Below are 21,969 nucleotides of genomic sequence, written 5' to 3'. Positions count from 1 at the left end.
TGCAGTTTTTTTTTTGCGGGGGGGGGGGGGGGTGGCTGGTCCCACCGTTAGACTTAAACAAACAAACTGCTCGGCAAAGCGGGTGAGCTCATCCCAACAACAGCTGAGTAGTGTGCCTCACCCTGGTTCTCACCGCTGCTGATGACGGGGTGCACACAGGGCACCCGGCGCCCACACACGCGCCCACGCACAACATACACACGCTATGATAGATAATATTTTAGAATGGATTGTAAAACTACACAGCACTCCAGTGATCTAAGATAACAAGAATGTATATGAAAAATGAACTTGTTGAAGTTGTATTTACTCATTTCAGGGGCAGGGAGACCGACTAAATAATAAAATAATGAATTAATTAATGGAGATGTGCAAAAACGAAATTGGAAAAATTACAACTACGTCCTTCCGTTCTCCCTATTTTGATGTAAATGTCAAGCCACTCGATAAAAAGGTGTGCCACACCTCCACATTTTTTATTCCACAACCGGAAAATATTAAAAACATGGAAGCTGTCTTACAAATTCAGGCAGTACTCCCTTACCGTCTTATAAATGACTATTTGCTTATTTCATCTTTTACCCACAATATTTCGTTGTGAAGTGCACGCGTCTCATCTTTGGTTTAGCAGCTCAACACGGTTATGCAACGGCATGTCTTTGAGACACATTATTTCAGTCAATTGAGATTTAATTAAGATCACAGCCTATGAATCCCTTTCAAATGAAACTGTCGTCAAAAGACAATGGTTGACATCCTCATGCTGATTGTTTATACTATCCAGAAAAGAACACCTAATCCTTGTTTCCATGACGGCAGACAAGAAGAGCACAAATTGTGTCGCTTCTCGACTCTTTAATGTCGAAAAGGTTTTTTTTAATTCGTCAGCAATGTTTGTGGAATTCACAAAAACTGACCACAACGTCCCCTGGGCGGTGCAACTTGTCAATACCGCCATCGCCTTCAGTCTTTGAATTACTGAAGCTGAGTGGGGAAAAAGTTCACACCTGTTCTAAGCGTTCAGCGACTATGTCTAACCTTGACATCACTAAGCAACTCAAGGGGGGAATAAATCACCCCATCTAATGGCGAGAAGCACATTCTATAACCAGTCGTGACATTAAAAGACAGAATGAAAGCTTTTTTTTGAAGTAGTTACACATTGCTGTGTGAGGGTATCAAGGGAAGAACAACAAGGAGCAGCTGGTACGACACATTTTTTTGCTCAACTATTCCCCTGTCTCTGCTCTTCTGTTCTGCCTGCTTGCTCCGCTGCGAAGTTAAGGCCACATTTGTAAAGGACATCCCAGCAAACTGGGGGACTCTCGGGGACTCTGCCCCTCTGGTGGCATACACCTAGAATCTGTTTGCCAGTGTTGTAGTTAAGAAATGACAGGTGCTGGCAGCCCCTCTTCTTGACAGGGCCACTGCACAAATAACGCCCCTGCCTGAAAGGGCTAATGCACAACTAATGAACAATAAATCAACTTTGATTACAAACTGTCAGCCCAATCAGCACGCACTCCAGCTCTCCCAAAAGTGTGAGCCTCGCCACAGCTGCACGGCATTACAGTGCACGTCGCCCTGTTGATGTTCTATTCGGCTCAACCAGCTGACAATCTGCTGTTCTGTTCTTCACTTCACTTATGCTTTGCCACCTACCCACTTCCTGACCACTCATGTAAATGCTCAAATACGCATAAATAATGCACAAAACTAAAAAGGTCATTCAAAACTTTCATACAAATCCGAAAATTATTGGGATAAGAATGTTGTGTAATTTTTCAAGACATCAAAAAAAAAAAAAAAGAGACCAAAAATGATTCACCATGCAATAATACACATTAGGTACAACTTTCACAACACTATTCATGTAGATACCGTCCAAGTGGCTGCGAGCCTCCAATATAATTTTTTGTCATTACGCTAAATACCAACTCTGTTAATTTAATTTACAGTAAACAGCACAAGCAGAGCCTGGCGAATGATCATTAAGTCATGACAAAATAGACAGCAGGCAAAAAAAAAAAAAACACAGCAACAATCAAAACACAAAACAGCACCCGCAGAATACTTTTCTTAAATACAACAACAACAACAACAACAACAACAGCAATTATCAAAGAGACAGCAAATCTGTCACCTGTTTTCTGGGATCTGTCCATAATTAAAACATCATACGGAGCCGCTCCACATCTTGTTTAACTGGTTAGCCGACTGTCAGAAAAGTAAGCAAGATGAAAGGAGGTGACAAAATTGCACTATAATTTACTTGTAAGGAGTTCGGTACTTTCGACTGTTTTCCACATGCGAAGTCAAATGCACACCTCAGACAAGCAAACACACTTTACAAGCAAGAGAAAAGTAACAACTCCAAACAACCCCATGGAAATCCAAAACAGACACGAGGAAGTGCAGATAAATGCATTCGACTCTTGTGTTTTGGCTTCTCTTGTCAACAAGCGTGTGTGGAGTGTCTTAGCAAAGTAGTCAATTCTGGACCACTGCAACTCTCATGCAAATGTTGCATGACACATTTAACCCATTAGAATGACAGAACATCAACAACACGCGGACAATAACGCTCCCTTTTGTACCTTTTTTTTCCCCAGGTCAAATTAAATTGTCAAGTTCCTAAGCAAGAACACTCGCAATATCAAAGAACTCAATCATATTGACAAACCTGACAAACTCCATCTAGCTGGCAGGGTAAACAGAAAGCCGGGCCACGCGGTGTGGAGTGAAGCAGAGCGGAGAACACAGCAGCCACGGAAAGAGAGAGAGACACTGAGAGAGAGCGAGAGAGAAACACACACACACACACACATGCACACACACCCCCACACCTACACACAGTGTGAGAGAGAGAAAGAGAGAGAGAGAGAGCGTGTGAGAGGGAGGTAGGAAGAGAGCGGCAGGCAGGCTGAGAACGAGCTCTGTTGTGCTGTAGCGTCTCCAACCTTCTTCGGAATACAGACAGATTGCACGCGCAAGGTTACTCCCCGGCTGACAAGATACAAAACTATCCAATCAACCACACCCTTCTCCACCAATCACAAGCATCGCTCTAAACATAATCAATTCAAATGGGGCCACACAATGGGGAGCTGTAGGCTGAGCTGCAGGTGAACCCGTGGCTTTGTGTAGGGAGGGGGGGGGGTGGGGGGGCCTTAAAAAAAAACAAAAAACAAAAAAAAAGGAACAGTTGACCCTTTGACCTCTGCCGGGACTCTGGCCATGCTATTTAAACAATGGAAGCCCATAGACAAGAGGCCCTTTAATTAAACAACAGATAAGTAAACATTGCTATCCCGCGGAAAGAAAGAAAACTTGCCAAGCTATCAGCCCTTTATTGTTCTGCTCAATGGAAATGTTTATAGTGCCAGAACAAAAGATGCAACTCAACAACAAATGGATAAACAACTCTCAGAGTGTGTTATTTACACTTTTCCCCAGTTTCCCATGCAGGCCTTTAGGGACCTCAGAGTTCTATTCAGAACAACAATGAATTGTTTTGCATCCCACCTTGGCAGGTTTGAATGCATTTGGTCATAAACATTAACACAAAGGCTTAAGTAACTAACAAACCTGTCCCAGTTAGCAACATTTGTCAAAAAACGGACAAAGAGGGAGAGCCGCTAGCTGACAATCTATTCAATGACATCCCAATGAGAGCAATTATTGTCGCGATAACGTCACACCATTAAAAACACCCAAGTATGTGCACTCACTGAGCAGCCAAGACATGAGAAGAAAACAGAACTCTGCCACCTACTGGAGACTGGGCCGAACTGCCCAAGAGGTTAGACAGCAGGAGGGAAAGCATGTCTTATGTGATCTAACTTTTGTTTTTAACAGAGCAATCTGACTTAGAAGCACTGACTACATGTTATTACTCATTCAGGAGTACATCTAAACCTAATAAAAGGTTGCGAGTTGCCAATAAAAGTGATTTTAACAGCAATAAAAATCAATCAATTCAACAAGGAATACGAGGAAAGATTAACACCTCACTTTGTTAATTATTGTGACAATAAACAGCACGTTTTAACACATCACATATCAACAAGCAATAAACCCTTGGCCAAGGATGAAGGAATGTTCACGGGATGCATTCCAGTCCGCAAACACAACTGGTAAAATAAACAGCGCTAAACACGGCATCAGCATGACAAGCCACCGCTCTCATCAGCTAATAACTAACAATGAGCTCAGCTAAGATGGCCTGGCCCATATAAATTATTGACCGGGATACCTCAACTCTTCAAAGTGACAATTCCAATATATGTCATTCTGAATAATTCAACGCTGGAGAAGCTGCTTTTATTTTGTATCCGAGGCACCCGAGACGGCTCGCGCGAAAAACGACAGGCGTGCGCGCGGGCTCTCAAACGCACACGCAGTGGTTGAGGCCAGGGCCGTACTCTTCTTCCTCAGCATTCTCCCTAGGGTGGCATGTCGACGTATTCTCAATAAAACACCTTCTTAGCAGTAATAGGCCACTGTTCTCATTTCAACACTCCCAACGGCCTTGTGATAAATTTAGCAGACACACAGTTCAAGCATCTCCTCTCACACACAGTCTTTCTAATCCATTGCCTCTGTGCCAGCACCATGTAAAATAATTACACTTTTGTGTGGATGCCACGCACGCTGTATGGATTTTATTTCCCTGCGCACAGAGAAACATCAGTAACCTTGAGCCTTGGACTGCATCCCCGGTGATAGTTTTCAGGGAGTAGTGAGTGTTTGTGCCCATGACAGAGTGAATTGCATTATAAAACACTCCCATTTCCTGCTTGAGTTAAAGTGAAAGTACTGTAATGCCTGGTTAGGCTCAGGCCTGCTCCGCTCTGGCTAAAGAAAACGACACCGCTCCGATTACAAAGTCTTCTCAAAACTCAAACGCAGCCAGGATGTACCTTCCGTATTGTTTTAGGAGTAGCACTGAAGGAGTAGAAATAGAAGGTCTCCTTTCTAATAAGGAGACCCATGTGCTCAGAACAAACAAATATTTGTTTACTCATGGAGATAGCAAGTGAGACAAATGCTTGCCAATGTAACCAACAGTTGCTCTATACAACGTCAACCCAACTTACTCCGATATTTGATGTAATAACACAAAATGGTTAATGTTATGAACCAGAGTGGGAAGAGAAGGGGACTGCGACATCAAAAAAAACTTCACGCTCCTCTACCCGTCTATTTAAGAGCCTCTATTGTTCATAGGCAGCGTTATCAGAGACGACTCTGGGTTGTTTTGCTTTCCCCCACATTGCCTAATGCTTCAAGTGTGGTGGCCCAAAAGGGTACAAAAAAGCCTCTAAACTGGACTGGTGGACCCAGGGAGCACTATGGTTGCACTTGTTAAGAAATGCAAATATGTGACTCGCTGGCAACTGATGCAACGCCACTGGGCAGGAGTTTTATTTTTCTTGCACGCCACTTGAAAATTTGAATGTGAAGAGATGGTCGTGCTCCATATTGTTTTTACCTTTATTTATTTGTTATAATTTTGAATTATGTGTCATAATTAGGGCTGCACGATATTGGAAAAACGTGCGATGTTGGGTGTCGTGATATCGATAGTATTGCGATATTTAACATTTGCCGAAAGAAATGACACGTTTCTTATCTAATGAAAGAAGTTTTGTTTTTTTTCATGCGACAAAATAAGGCAGCTCAAAGTGTTCTTAGCGAATTCATTATAATTCCCCGAGATGTCCAACTATTGGGCGGCAAATTTGCATCAGATTAAATTCAGATAAAAGCATACAAAGGCCATTATCGCGATATCGATATTTTTTCAATATATTGTGAAGTGTTTTTTGAGGACACCAATTCCACTCAGATCATAACCAACCTCTCTATTTCCAAATAGCACAGTAAATTATGTACCTTGTACATTATTTGTGCAGTATGGAATTGAAGTAAATCATACAATTTCAAAGTACTTAGTTTAATAATCAATGGATTTGTTGGTTCTATATATTCAGCTCGATTAATAATTCTTATTGCTCTTTTCTGTAGCTTGAAGATAGGATAAGTATTTGTTTTATATGTATTTCCCCAAAACTCAATAACATATGTCATATACAAAAGGTAATAGCGAGCTATAAATTATATGTAATGCTTTATTATTCAGGATGTCCTTTTTTTTTTTTTTTTTTTTTTACAAAAAATAGCTACTTCTCTTTATACTGTGACTTATTAATGCAATTGATTTCTATGGACCAATCATCCATAAAAGGCATGTGAATCCCTTCAAATAGAATACAGTACGCTTGACAACAAGATAAAGCGCCAGTGAATTTTGTGTGAGTGAGTGAGTGAGTGACTGAGTGAGTGAGTGAGTGAGTAAATGAGTGAGTGAGTGAGTGAGTGAGTCAGAGGGTATGACTGAGTAGTGTGGAAATGTGAGAGCGCAAACTGCTCGCAGGGAAACATTAAAGCTCAAATGAAGGCCTGGAAACGATAGAATGGCTCCCAGTGCTGTGACTGGAGCTGATTCGACACTCATCATCTTGGCGAGGAGAGAACGTGAAAACACAGCAGCCCCCCAAGTGCTTGTTTGCTGTGTGGAATTGGGACGGATGACTTCATTCTGACAGGATTACCCCAAACCTGGATTTAATCTATACAGTGCACATAATACATTTTTACAACATGACAATGAGAAAAGACGGCAAAAGAGACAGCTTGATCCTGGGGTTTCACGCGAGCATCAGTCTTGGTTTTGGGCTGATCATGAAGGACAGACTGTCTCACCTCAAAGCACTACACATGATTTCATTAGAGTATCACCTCGAGACGTAACATAACGGACAGAAACATAACAACATGAACTCCTTTTGAGAATGGCCCACTAGAGTGAGGATTTTTTTCCCAGAGCAAATTCACATATTGACATCATTTGGAGGGAGATGCTTTGGATTTGAGAATACAAAAAAAGAGGCTAAGTAACTTTTCTATCGATATGAACTAAAACATGTCTCCTGCACACAAGCACATTGATTACAATATCGATACAACTTGGTGTCCATAGAGAACCACAATTTTATTCTCACTTAAAGGCGTTGCTTGACAAGGAATCTTACTCATTTGTGTCAATATTTGAATAATGTATTCTTAAAATAAACATATCGCAGATTTGGCTAATGCTGGAATTGTCACCACATTACATTGTGAAATCATCACAAGGACAAAGTCCAATGATTTTATTGATGTAAATTCAGGTAAGTGTTCTGCGTAAAGTCTCCCGCATGTCAAGGTAATCTAAGGCTATGTTCACACTTCCGGGGCGTGATGCCCAATTACATTTTTGTTGTTTGTTAAATCTGATCTTTTCATGTACTCATTCGCATTACAAGAAAAAAATGTGACTTCTAATGTGAACGCAATGTGTCCGTAATGTGGCATAATAATGCGTGACGCTGAGCGACACACACAAAAGACGACATCACGCGGTCCGGAGACGTCTACGAAAGTTGATGTAATGTCATTGACGTGCGTGAGAAATGAACCGTTTGCGTGGCGGAGTTTGTACTATCACCACATATGCCAACTTTATGCTTCGTGTTTCAAGTAGGATTAAATTAAGCCAAATTTAAAGTCAACACTGTTACTGAAAACAAAGCCGATTCATGGTAGTCTACCTCGCAAGGTGCCAGTTGTGCCAATCATGTTGCCAGTGATCTTGGTTTTCATTCCGATGCAGAACTTCTAGCTCAACGTCAGTCCACACAAATGTACCATTTCTTTTCCACTTTGCATTTGCCATTGTTGTGAGTATGTTTACATTACACAAGCTTACTTATCCATAAAATTGTATTGTGTTGTTTTTTGTTGACTTCCTGTGGCAGCATTAGAGACACTTCAGGCCCGGCATATATACGAACGCATTTCCTTGTCTGTTTAATGGAAACTTTTTAAAGACTGATAAGTAAAAGGTCGGCTCCGTTTCCGTGTGGACGGCGCTCTCTAAACTCTCATATATTCTCATGCTCACCGCCACTTCAGGAGCGGCCAACAACTACTTTGACACTCTTGGCTACTGGCTGACTTAGCTACAGAAACACCTCATAATGCTGTCTCAGATCACCCTGCAGCAGTGGCAAGGCTCCAGCTGACAGGCCTGGCCTAGTGCTCTAATGACTTACAGATTGGTGCGCTGTGGTATACATGTGTCAGGACAATGCCACGGGCCGACTGCAAAAACAGTAGGAGACTAAAAGAAAGAAAGCCGGCAGCTCCTCCTCGTCCTGTCAGCAAGAGGATTGGCCCATGGATTGTGTCACATCACGCTTACCCCGAACAGACCACAAATGAAGGATGCAAAGAGCGCATGTGGTTGAATGGGGGCGTTCTAGGGCCACACAACAACTTAAGGGGCTTTCATCCAGTGTACTCAAAAGACATTATCTTTTGACCTGGAGATACCCTCAGTGAGGCCGTACAACAATGGTGTTCAAACACCATGGGAGAGAGAAAGACGGCAAAGGCAGTAAATAGAGGAGGGGAAGAGTGCAATAAGTACAGTTTATACTACCTTCTTAGTAGAAAACATCACCCCATATAAGACCTTAATACACAAATCAAATGGTAATTAAGATTCCAATACCTGATAAGATTTTCGGCACATTAAGGTGAAAGTCCCCAAACGTACCTAAAGTTCCCTTTTCTCAAGGAAGCAAACTACTTCTGCTATGATGCAACTCAAAACTGCCTTGTGCTCATGCTTCATTTGTTGAGTTCTATGTATATTTCATGCCAAATGTATCCACCTCCAAGTAAAGACTGAACAGGGAACATTAGCTGGCTGCTAGCCGGCCAATCACTGTGCCAATGACATGAATAATGCTGGCCAATCCTGCCTCACAAAAGAAATGTAATCTGGGCATCGAACTGGTAGCAAAGACATCATGTTGACATAACATCTTCAAGGCTAGCTGAATGCTGCTTAATCCCCCTACAGGAGGTTGGTGCCTTGCAATGAAATGTAGTTAGCGTGAATGGTGAGCAATGACACAAACTAGCTGATTCCCCCCCCCCCCCTTTCTTTGATGCTGGTGGACTATCAGCAAGGGTCCGACAGTGTTGTTCCTAATTACCTATTTCGCTATTCCTGATCCTACGGCTGGCATAATTAGTTACCTGGGGCTGCAATCCAATTTGAAGTGATGACAAGAAAGTGATCCATGAAAAAGTAATAAGTTAAATCCAATTTCAGCTTGCTTCTAATTAAATGCACATGGAACTAATGAGTCAAACCCTACCATTTCACTGATAATGGTAATTAGCGGGGTGGGAGTTGCTGGCTCTCATCGTTGTGTCACTGCAGGTGTGAAGTGTTAAAGGTAAAAGGGACATGGGTTCTTTTAATTACACGTCATCCCGTCAATGTACTTCACCGGCTTTTCGGCGAGTCAAGTATGTTTTGCGGCACTCCATCCAGCAAGCAAGGAAGCTGTTTGTATATCAAGGATGATTAAGGTGCCTAAGGCAAGAGAGTATAAAAGCAGAGGCATCTTTTATCCAGAGGCAGCAAAGGGTTGAGGGGTTGCGTGTGTGGGGGCACCCTGGTTGGAGCTATGAAAAGAGCTATTTAATGTAGATCAAGGGCTCCGAGTCTTCTTTGACTCGCGTTACTACCACCACTGTGAAGTCACTTTATTTCAGATGTTGTGTGTACACTGCGCTTCATTATTCTTAACTTGAATAAGAATGAATTGGAAAGTGAGCCTCTAAATCTCCATCTCCAAATGAGTTAAACGTCTCTAAGCGCATCTCCTTGTGCCTAATGGGAAGAGCACTGAGATGAGCTGAGCCTATTCCACAGATCAGGTGATTTTATGAAGTTTACGACACAGCCTAATAACTGCTGGATCATGCCTTTTATTAACTAGTCTTATCATTATCCAGGATGTATAACGGAGATAGTGAGCGCTCCCGGCTTATTTTTTTAAAGAGGACAGTAGGTGAGTCAGTGAGTCAGACTGCAATGTGAGCCTCTCATGATAAAAAAATAAAATAGATGACATGTACTCACAACTCATGTTCACGCTCTGTGTATGAAAGCTGGACTATAATTGTATGGGACTGGGATTTGTTTAATTAACAGAACATGTAATTCAGAGATAAACACCCTCTGGGCGTGTGGCATTTGCTTTGCTGTAAATTTAACTCAGCAAAACAGAACAATGGGCATCAGGCAATTTATGGCGTTAGTAAAGATACTACAGCAAGTCGGTGCTCTTTTCACACCAAGTGGGCATGAGTGGGGTGGGGTGGGGTGGCGGGCAACTCTCTTTTCAAAAGCTGAGTGACAGCTTGGCCAAGCTCTCTGTATACATTAATAAATTAGAATTCTAATTTTGTCTTTGTCTGCAGAAGATGGCCGAGCGCTTTACTATGTACCAACAACTGGCTGTATGCAGGAATTTGCGATTGTGGTCCCCTCTGTTGACCTCTGAAGCACAATTCCCTGCCAGGCTGGGGAAACTGTTTGGTTTGATCCCTTTAACTTATTTGAATCCTGACAAATATGCACACAACTGAAAGGTCATCGCAGTCATATTTCATCCTCTGGAGCAACTCTGAAGACATCTGCACAACAAAGGAGCTTTTTCACAACCTGACATTAGACCTAACTGCTACAATGCCTCATTAAAAAGGGCCCCCAATGGGATAGTCAGGGTATTAAATATTATATATACAGGCGCAAAGAACAGGGCCTCCCTATTAATCACCAAATATGCCCTGAAGTTGTTAGCAATTCCACACTGATACAAACAACTGATTACCTTGTCCAAGCGAAGATACGCTTCTAAGGCAGCATACAGAATGAATTGAAATTCATTCATGTCAACTTAGCACCTGTGCAGTAGCGCAAGGCTCGAAATAAGCAGTTTGCGAGTCAAAATTTGCATTTTGCACCTCATCAAAACACACTGAAGAGCAAAACTGAGAATCGCCAATTTTTCCTGTTTTTTTCCGAAAATTGAACGGTGGAGATGGTCCCATAGCGCTTCGCTGGGCGCGTTAACGTGACGCAATGCGCTTACACGCTTGTAATAGGGAGACCAGGCAAGCTTAGTGGTATTTCGCGCGCACCAAGCTTCGGCTGGCTAGCTAGTGCGGCTAAACACATTGCGGAGACGCTCATAAGTAAGTAATCATCACCTCCATGGCGGAAAATAAGATCTTCTGACAAAAAAAAAAAGTGTTCTTATGAAGGGACTACTAGAAGAGAGGGAGAAGTCATGCTAATCGCTAAGCTAACCTAAAACTGACATGTAACCGTTTATGACTGGAATTAAGTACCATTATGGTGTATGTCAGCCAGGAGGAGTGGCCTAACAGCTTAAAAGTATATTAGATAATATAGGGTTAGGGTTACATTCATAATATCAGTAATATTTTCACAATACAGTCCTGGGTTTTGATTTTTAGGTCTGCACAATACATGTTCTCAAAATTACATTTTTGTAGCCCTTATTTTTAAATCAACGTAGCTTTGCTAAAAGAGCATACAACCCATTTTTAAACAGAAATTTAGTTTGTTTGTTTGACATTGCCACACTGAAAATGTTTCTGGACAAGTAAATACAGTTTGCGGTGAATTTAAGAAGTAAAAACAGCAAAAAGGAAACTGATAGTTAATTTGTTATTTTTTTCATGTTTTTATTGTTTACATGTTTTTTTAATTTGCCCTCAAATTAAGCCATTGATTAGCAAAACTGCTCTGCAATGAAAAACACATTTTGAGAGCCTTGTGGCATTACCTCAGGATTACTGAATGAACTAATAAGATGCAAAATTGACTTAATGTTTATTTGTTTCAATTTCTATTGTTTGTAGGACTCAATATCTGCTTTTCAGTGACACGTTTATGTATTAACAAGCATAATTAAAATATCCACTTTGATTTCCTGTGCAAGAACACACACACAATGTCCTGTGTAGCAACACAACAGCTTAGCTTACTTTTTGCTTTTAATGTTAGAAACACAACATCCAATGGCTGAGCAGAGTGGTAATCATGTGCATTAGAGAGCTTGTGGCAAAACCAAAATATTTTACAGTACCTGTAGGCTTTGGTCCTTGTCGTTTGCTTTGGGGTATTTGCAGCCAGCGTTTTGTTGGAACTGCTGCTGCAGAAGTAACTGCCGAGCTACCTGAAGAGTCTGAAAGGGAAAATAGGTTAAATGATTTTTTTATGAAGCCCAACAGAAAATTGTCAAATAGCAATAAGCCCCTTGAGAGCACACCTATGCCCATTTTTAGAGCAGATGCGTCAAAAACAACATTATCTTCTGATAAACACACAATTGCTTGATACTCTCCCATGATATCGTTTACTGGAGGTAAGGTTGGTATAAACAGTGATCAGATGACAAAACACACACAAAAAGGGTATCCAGAGAGATAAGTTCCATTTACAGCATTTTATATTGTCTGATACTTATCAGTGCTTTTGGCTCTTCTTTAGCTGTGCCAAACTCCAATCAAGGAAAGCAAATAAACAGCTTTATGACTTCTTCAAATATCTGTTAAAGGACATAGCCTTCATGGTGGAAAACAAAATATAGTGAAGTCACATGTTTATTGCTCCAGCTACTCCCTTTTCCCTTACAATAAATAATCAAACATGCCATCCAGAGCAAACAAAGCTGAGGAGTGCTGGGGGGGAAAAAAAGACTGTGGTCTCGAAAACGGTCAGCGATACCAAGAAAAGCAAGCGTTGTGTTCCCACAGCGAGCTGGCCAGTCTCACACCTCCACCAGTAAACCATCTGGGTAAATAACCAGCTTCATTCTTTCCACGATTCTCAGATGATTGCTCCCACAATGAAACAAACAGTCAGGGGCACATAGCTCATCTAATAAATGGAAAATCTATCAGTCCCCCGTTCGCTTATTGGAGCAATATTGGGATAAATGCGGTGATCCAGCATGTAATGCGTCAGAAGACGGTGCCATGTGGCTTCAGCTCTGAACAAGAGTTCCGTTGCAGGATGAAGAAATGACAACACTTGAAAATATGGAATATAGTAAAGAAGCATAGCAGGGCATCAAGCAATACTTTTTCTTTGTTACCTGAACGCAATATATTGAAGCTAAAGTAACGTGACGACAATTGGGAAAATTCCAACAGCAGCAAATATGTCCTTTCTTTCAAAGATGTCAACATGTTTTCTTTTCCACTGTAAGTGATGACAAATGCAGCGAGACACGTGCGTGTGCATGCGTGCATGCGTGCGTGCGTGCGTGCGTGCGTGCGTGTGTGCGTGGGTTTACAACCGAGGGTGTTGGAACAAAGAGTTGAGTCAACAGGATATGATGGAAAGTTCAGACAGTAATGGATAAAGAAATACATTTCTGGGAAGTCTTCCCTTACTGTAATATTTGTAACGACACAGTCCCTTAAAGTGTCGTAGCATTTGTTATTCTAAGTTGAATAGGATTCTTGCTAGCATGCAGTTGTTTTCTGCACATTATTGGACATGATAATCGGGACATGAAGCTTCACTTTGCCGCTCTTGTTCCTCACCGCCATTTAGTTTTCCCGCTGCCGCTGATATGAATCTATTGGGCCCTAGTCCTTTGCTAGCTTTCAATGCGCATGGGTGAAATGCTTAACTGGAGTATACTTGAACAACGCAGTGTCTGCAACACTTGTGTTGTCAAACATATATCACATTTATCTACCAACTATATGTGCTCGTGTTCAACCTCTTTGATCCTTGTTTTATTTAAATATCCGGAAAATCAGTGTTATGGACATAACGTGATAGCGTTCAGTGATTTCCGCAACAAAATGCAAATGTAAATCCGTAACATTTGGCAGCCTCAGCCTGCCTTGGGAACATATCAATTTAGCAAATGCAATTTTGCAGGGAATTAGAAAGATTATCAGCCTCATTCTATTCATGTCAACGGTTATATGAAATCATTCCTCTAATTATAGCAAGGATAATAATTATATGATCACACACAATTGAAAACAGAGTCATGATCATCTTGACTTTGGCAAATTAAAATCAAATTGCTGCCTGATGGCACAAGACTAATTCTTCTGGGTTATGATTTAATAGAGCAGCAAATATTTCTTCTTTACCGGGACGTGTGCTTTCACCTTTAGGAATGTTGCTGTCAAGCTTGTATGTTAAAAAGGCATACCTTCAAGAGGCCTAGAGTAACTGCATGTGAACTGCCGCTACATGTTTACATAGCACCCGGTCCCGGTCCAATATTTCAGAGTTTCCCCCTCCTTACGCTCTGCAATCTCTTTTTTTGATCTTCCATTCGGAGATACCGTTCACTTGAGACACAACTCCATACTGATAACTGCTTTGGTCAAATGTGATAAAGTGAAGCGCTGACAGGCACAAGGCATCCGTCACACCTAAAAATTAGAGCCGTTTTTCTTGTCTGGATATTGTAATGGGTTGATTGAAGCAACAAATCTAGGCAAACAGAGCTATGCAAGTCAGTTAAGCAGGTTCCCCTGAAAACCGAACCGTAGAAAAGACAAATATTGACCCTCATAAACACTTTTACTATTGCATAGAGGGCTATTGTCGGGAAGGTGTGCGTGTTACTGTGTAACTCACAAAACAACAGCTGTAAACCTAACAGACACATTGCAAAAAAAAACCAACCAAACAACAACTACAAATTCATGCACAACTGAGGGAGCAAATCGTGCAGTGGCTTTTGATTAGAAAACAACCTGCACCACATGGTAAGCTTTATCAGCAACACAGACTTAGCATTTGTCCAATGGAGTCATCTTTTATATTATCAATTTCATACAGTATGTGGCAAAATATTATCCGCATCTACTTTTCACATCATATTAGTGATTAAAGGGAGGAGCATCTCTTTTGTCCTCGGGGCCATCAAGCTGTGATAAGAGAACTTGCTAAGTACTGGATGTCTTTATGTGCTGTCTGCACATGTGGATTATTTACAGGCTTTGGGGTTTCCTGCTGCTAAAGCCAGCTCTGGGTGTCTTACAAATCCCAGCTCAGAGCATTGCCACACAGTCATGTTAGTTCTCAGCTGGGTTCAACACATCAAACCCGCCTCAATACCCCACCCCACAACAAAAAGCAGACCAGCTCCTCTGCGCACAAACACCCAACAATCAAAAACTTTACTAACAGCCTACAGGCATGAAGAGCATGGACATTATCACATTTACTTCAACTCTGATATACTGTACATCATACTTGTTGAATACCATGCAAAAAAGTGAATAAAGAAGCCAGTGTATGGCTGAATAAAAGTAGGGATGTAACAATATCCAAACATTACGATACGATATTATTACGATATGAACCTCACGATATGATCATTATCATGATATTGCGGGGAGGTTGGTGAAATTAAAAAAACTTACGATAATGTATAAGAACTTACGATGTTGTAAAAAAAAAAAAAAAAAAAAGCTCATGATATTGAAAAAAAAAAGCACACTATTGTGTTTTGGGACATAAAAACAGCAGTAACACAGAAATCGTCCAGTCCTTTGATTGTCATGTGTTCCTATTGGCTGTTGATATCGTGCGATGACGACGACGATAGTGTTTTGATATCGCAATATCGCCGTTATTGTTACATCACTAAATCAAAGTAGAGCGGAAACAGTGGAGGTCTTCCAAGGGTGTCCAACACAGGACAGTGCCATCTTTACTTTTCTGGGCCGTTTTTGAAGAGATCTCTCGAGTTCTACAAACGTCTGTCTCCTGTCGCTACAGGTGGTGGAGACCTTGAACGTGAAAATGATTTGAAGCAGATTGCTGCTAATTGCTAGACGATGTGCAAGCAGGTGTAACTGGATCCCTGCGGCCACGGAGAAAGGAGGAGATGGAATGAGATGTGCACGTGTTTCCATACATGCATGGGGATGGGTGCCGCTGTGTGTGCTTCAGTCGATTTACTTAACAGACACGTATCAGAAGACATTATTAGGCAGGAGATGGCAGCTCAGAGACAGCCAGCAACAACACGAGTAATAGGTTAGCGCTTAATGTAGTCCGTCTCACAAGATACCGGGTCCTCTGGCTTCCGTCTGTGGCCTCTGCGGGGTTTTCGGCAGCAAGGGCCTAAATGTCAAGGTTATGTGTTTGACTTTCCGACTGATTCTACACTCACCTGTCATTCTGCACTTCTGCTATTTCCTTTCAAAGGTGAGATCCTTTTGCCCCTCAGTCTTTGCTCCTCAGATACACAACTTGCTCACGTTAGGCTATTATCATAGATGACAAGCAGTCAACCACAAACAACCGCAGCGCCTTGCATAAGCAGCACATCAGGTTCGCCTCAAGTACTGTATGTAATTAATACCAATTAACCCAGGCACTCCACGTGGAAAATAGGTCATAATATAGAACCCTATGCATCACAAGGGACTTGTCACATCACTCACAGACATCCGTTTAAATTTTCAAACATATGTAAATATGTACCGTTTACTCTATACCCACTTTTAAGCTATTTTATTACCTTTTGTGTTGTACTTTTCCAATACTGTAGGAATATTTATGACATTTCAAAGCATCCGCATTAAAACAATGACAGCAGTTAATGCTTTGATATAGGGAGTGCAAATAAAAAGTGTACAGGTTTTTATGTTATGAAATAAATTGTGATGAAGGCAATTTTTTTCTCACCATTCATTTGACCTATAATCTTTACAACTCAACTGTAGGAAAACAACAACAAAACTGTTTTCGAGGGAGGAAGTAAAAACAACTTTGTCACCTGAAAGTTTTATTGTGTTAAAGTACTCAATGTGCATTTACAGTGGAAAATTGTCAGGCTTTTACTAGAAAGCAAAAAAAATAATACAAATTCAGAGAAAGCCTACTAGAACATCAGAATTGCATTTGGGGTTGGTCAGAGTGACTTTAGAAGTGGTAGATGTGTGCTAATGCCAATTTAACATGAGTTTGAATGAAATTGCCTAGTTGTGTACACAGCCACATCTTCAGCTTTGGGTGGTGTTGTATATTTTTATTTCCCATCTCTAAAAGACTAACATATTTATTTGAAATTGAGTTGTACATGTTATAGGAGACATAAAAGGTGGAAAAAGACAGACCAAAGAGTTCTTGGTCTCATTTTTTACATCACAAAACTGTCATTTGATCAGGAGTTTGCAGACTTTTTATATCCGCTTTGGGGCAGCGGCGGAGCCAGAAGTTGACTAACGGGTGGGCCTTGAAAAATCAGGGTGGGCCTGAATATTTCTCTCACTGAGCACAATCCTCTTGTCCCGACATCGTATTTTTCAAATAAAATGACAAACAGAATAAGATGAAATTCAGATCTTCCTGAGACAACCACAATTATGCCATTTTTAATATTTAATAAAATACAAAAACAACAAAATGCAAATTAAAAAATAATTGAATAATAATTTCAGAAAATATATTTTTTCATGAATCTCACTGGGTGGGTAGTCTGTCAATCTGCGTGGGCCTTCCCACCCATGGCTCCGCCCATGCTTTGCGGAAGGGATTTTCCTGTTCTCATAACACTTAATACAGCGAACTGACAATATTTGGGGGATAAAAAGATACATAGAATAAAAAAGGTGAAAGCAAAAGTATGAGAGGGAAAAAGTAAGTGACTTTGGAGAAGGACTGAGGACCGAGAAAGTAGGGTAAAGAGGGATACAAAATAAGTGAGGTTAAAGAAATGGAGATGGAGTAAAATATTCCCTACATAAAATCTAACTTAAACATGGAGGCTGATGAAAGTAGTGAAGAGGGAAGGCAAAATAGTTCCCAAACAAGGCGGTTCCAGCGGGTGGAGCCTGGTACTTGCGAGGTCACCCTTGCCCTTACACCCCTCGCTCACCCAAGGTCAGCCCAGTTATGCAGGCCGGACAGCTTCCGTTTGCTGTGTATTCTGCATTTGTTTGGATTCCCTAGCCTTGCTTAGCCAGCAGCTTAACAACAGATGGCTAAAGAAGGCCTCTATTCAGAGTGGTCTGCATGCGAAAATCACACCAAGGAAAGTACACAAGCTGCAGACAAAACACACAGGCACACCAAAAGCCAGCATATGCAAATGACATGGATTGTTGGAGTTGCACAGGCAGCAAATATGGGGACAGTAAATAAGCGTTTCCATGCTTCATCAGTAACTTTTTGTTGCCAGCAAAAAGAAGCACGCCAAACTGTGATGAGGCACTTGAAGAGACACATGGAAGTGAACACACGGATGGCGTTGTCTGATTATGCCAAACAATGGGGATGATTCAATAACCGAGCAGATCTCACTAAAAGCATTTCCTTCCTTCCCTTGCCATTATTAAATCGAGACTGTGTTTATTACAACGTCAGTGCGGCGTAAACCCATAAACACGCTCCCAGAGTACATGAGCAACTATCAACTATATATTGTTTCTCTTGTGAGTCGCTCTTCCGCCTCAATTACGCCTTTCAACTTCGGAGGCTCAGTATGATAAAGTGGCAGTAAAAATCATTCACATTAATACACCATTGTGCATCTGCTGCTAAAGGTAATTAAAGAAGTAAATGACTCATAAGAATAGACATATTAGGCAACTGGGCTGCCTCATGAAAATATGTACCATTAAGATAGCGCATTTTCTTATTGGCGTCATCAGCTCCAGTAGAGCTTATAGGCTCTTGATGCTGATTTAATCCACTCCAGTGGAAAGTCTATCAGTGCTCGGTCGCGTGTCTCTTATGTCTATCCACCTTGAGCCAAGTACTGCGTTTAAATTTTAGCTTCAGACTTGACTGTGAATGACTAGTAAAGGAGGGAGGTCACACAGACAAATCAGACAAATGTGCAGTTTTAGTCCATGGTGAAGGCAGGCACCATGGACTAAAACACCAGACACCAGAAAGAGAAAAGGATTTGTTGTTGTATTAAAGTGTCAATTCACCCGCAATAGACCTCCTTGTACTGATTTGAAGTGATTCAGTGCAATGGTGACATCCATTCCAATGTACAGTAGGCATATGCCTCTACTGAAAACATGACAGGCTAAAATGTATAAATGTACAAATATGAAACCCGAGGACGGGGAAAAAAACAATACAAAAAAATAATAATAAAAAAAAAAAATATATATATATATATATATTTTTTTTTTAATTGAATTAAAAAATAAAGTATCCCAACATATGGATTCCAACTTTCTTTTTTGGGGGGTATATGTCTAGTGCAGCAGTGGTTCAAACCAAGTAAGCAAATAAAATCTTTTTTTAATATAGTATCAGAGCTTTTCTGCCTCTCGTCTTTTTCACACCACTACATGAAATACATAAAATGTTACGCTGTGTAATAAAAAAGACTAAGCTATCGCCGTTGCATTTGGCAATATCTTTGTACCTTTAGGATTATTTTTTCGCTTTATGAACCTTTAAAGATGAAGAAAAACAAATTCCATCTTTTTCACCCGATACAGATCATCTGAAATGTACGGCACAGCTCTAAACACTATACGTTGGACTAATTTCCGAAATGTTTGGAATTCGCAGCCTATTTAAAGTAAACTATATCTATATATTTCAGGTAGACCAAAGGAAGGGATCCTACAGGCAAGGGGTATATATCGGGCAGTAGCTCAGCCAAAAAACAACCAAAGTCCATGATTTAAATATCACTGTGGAAAAAATACATAGGGGATATACAGTCGGTGTTGCCTCGTCGAGATGCCCTTGAGCACAGCATCAAACCCCCTCAAGCACTCAAACTTAGCTTAGGGTCACAGAACTGCCGCTCCTAACATCAATGCCTTGCCTGCCTGTGTGAGAATTAGCTGTCAGTTTGGTTGAGCAGTTAAAGATAATTTAGTTCCATGGATTAAAACAGTATAATAAGAACTAAATATAGAGGTTATAAAATGATGTGGAAACAATGATGAGGGCAGGTATCAGCTACATTTTCTCTGACCTCATCTTTTCTTCCTAGCACATGAGGCCAGAGGATACTCACAGCAGACACAGAAATACAAATCAAGTAGTTTAAGGGAGAAAAAAGATGGATGCCAACTGCGCTGGACTGTCAGAAAACATGCACTCCTCTGGATTGCATCTTTGTTGGATGTCTTGCATCATTTTATTGGGGGGAGTGTTGTGCTTGGGAAAATGGGCACTTCCAAAAACCCAGCGTGAGATCCTGAGTACTATGAGTGGATTTTATCATGCATGGCATGAATGATATTGTTTAAAATGGGAGACTGACGTTGCCTCGTCTGTAGCAGACTCAACGTTACGATACATTTGAAACTTCGGGGATATGACTAGTAAAATCCAGAAATCCTCAAATTCACTTGTGGTGAATATAAATGAATGTACCGTATTTTCCGGACTGTAAGATGCTACTTTTTTCCTAGGTTTTGAGCCATGCGGCTTTTAGACCGGTGCGGCTATCTTGTGGATTTTTCTTCCACCGCTAGGGGGAGCTCTAACCGGAATTACAATGCAATACAATTACCATTAACAGGATGTGACTGCAGGTGGAGGAGTTCAACAGGCGAGGGCGCTATGCACTAGGTTATGAATTACGTGGTATGCGGAAGTAGAGTGGTGGACCTTAACTGACAAACTGGAGTGGCAGCGGGCAGTGAAATTAAGATAAGTACTTAATTTTCTCTTGGTTCTGTTCCGTTTTAATCAGCAAAGTTGCTGCCGTGTTAAAAGGCACCGTTAGGAAATAATCTGTTCAGGTACATACATGTACATTTACAGTTCAACATTGTTCTGTAAATGCACTAAATGTGTAATTTTTCAACATAGATAGGTGCGGCTTATATACCTTTTTTTTTTTCATTATATATATTCTTTTAAACAGAGTGGGTGCGTCTTATATAAAGGTGTGGCTTATAGTCCGAAAACCGGTCGTCAATGTGCAGCCAGAGGAACCAAAAACCAACCAGCATATCCAACCAAAAGGATGGTGTACATTGAGAGGAAAGGCTAAACAGACAAGCCTCAATCACGATATGTCCACATGCTGGATCATGACCTGTGACCACACCGGCACAATAAATATTTCAGATTATATTATCTCCAAAGCACGGACATGGTCTTACCCAAAGAAGTCAGACCTTCTCCCAAAGAACACAAATGTATTTCATGGATTGTCAATTATTACATTTGGATACACAATATCATGATGACCTCCAATAAAACCAATAAATCATGAAATCCAATAACCATGCCTGCTTAAGGAAGGAAGAACATTTTTAGGTATTACGCATCCAAAAGACCTCTTTGATATCCATCGTCCATCTGATGCTGAGTGTCTTAACTTCTCCTGATTGTGAGACCTTACGCATCATGAGCTGCCAGGAAGAATTCCCACAGTGTCTATGTAGTAGACGCACAGGACTGCGTATGAATCACAGCCACGTCCAATTGGCTATGGATTGAGTTGCAGCAGTCAGAGGCAGCTCCCTGGGAATAACAGTGTCTCTGTTGAAGCCATTCCAAGATGGGAAATGTGATCCTGTACCGAAAGGAATAAAAGAAAGAGAAAAGGGGGTGGGGGGGGGCTGATTGCTTCAGTCACATAGAGAAGCAATCTCCTACAGAGTCTAGACATATCAATCGTCACACAAGTGTAATGTATTACAGTCTCACAAGTAGATGATAGGACTTGTGGTGGTGGCCCAGATTTTTGTCTTATAACTCATTTTGATTTTCCTTATTATTAGCCTTTTTAAAATCAGCAACGAGGAGGGTGATGTACACGTGTCGAAAAGGATGTGGTTGCCGATGAAAATCTAGATTTTTTTTTACATTTATTTTTATGAAAGCATTAAGAATCGTGGGCTAAACCGTGAAGATTTGACTCAAATTTTTATTAAGTTTACTCACCTGAATTAATTACAGTAGACAACTTTCTGATGTCATCCTAAAATAAAAGGCAGGTGGGGCAGAAGTTGTCCCAACAACAAACATTGCAGGAACCAAGG

At 41.0% G+C, this 21,969-nt stretch overlaps 1 protein-coding gene across 12 annotated transcripts in view; it reads right to left on the bottom strand.

The window, feature by feature from the left end:
• Window positions 1-21,969, bottom strand: part of LOC147142528 (forkhead box protein P1-B-like) — a 121,586-nt gene that overhangs the window by 37,295 nt on the left and 62,322 nt on the right. For 10 of the 12 annotated variants that reach the window (XR_015088167.1, XM_086041107.1, XM_086041099.1 and 7 more), the window contains one exon: window positions 12,087-12,185. Coding sequence is in view for 9 of the 12 variants with exons in the window: in XM_086041107.1 (XP_085897233.1) it covers window positions 12,087-12,185 (99 nt within the window). In the remaining 3 variants the exon portion in view is untranslated. Of the gene's footprint in view, window positions 1-2,143; window positions 2,216-2,683; window positions 2,896-12,086; window positions 12,186-21,969 lie in introns of those variants that run through there. The other 2 variants (XM_086041104.1, XM_086041106.1) reach the window with 2 other exon arrangements.

This window comes from Filicampus tigris, chromosome 9, assembly GCF_054856515.1.
Source record: "Filicampus tigris isolate MCC_2025a chromosome 9, RoL_Ftig_1.0, whole genome shotgun sequence".
Classification (NCBI taxonomy): domain Eukaryota; kingdom Metazoa; phylum Chordata; class Actinopteri; order Syngnathiformes; family Syngnathidae; genus Filicampus; species Filicampus tigris.
The sequence above is the reverse complement of the archived record's forward strand: the minus strand, read 5'-3'. Positions and strand labels throughout refer to the sequence as shown.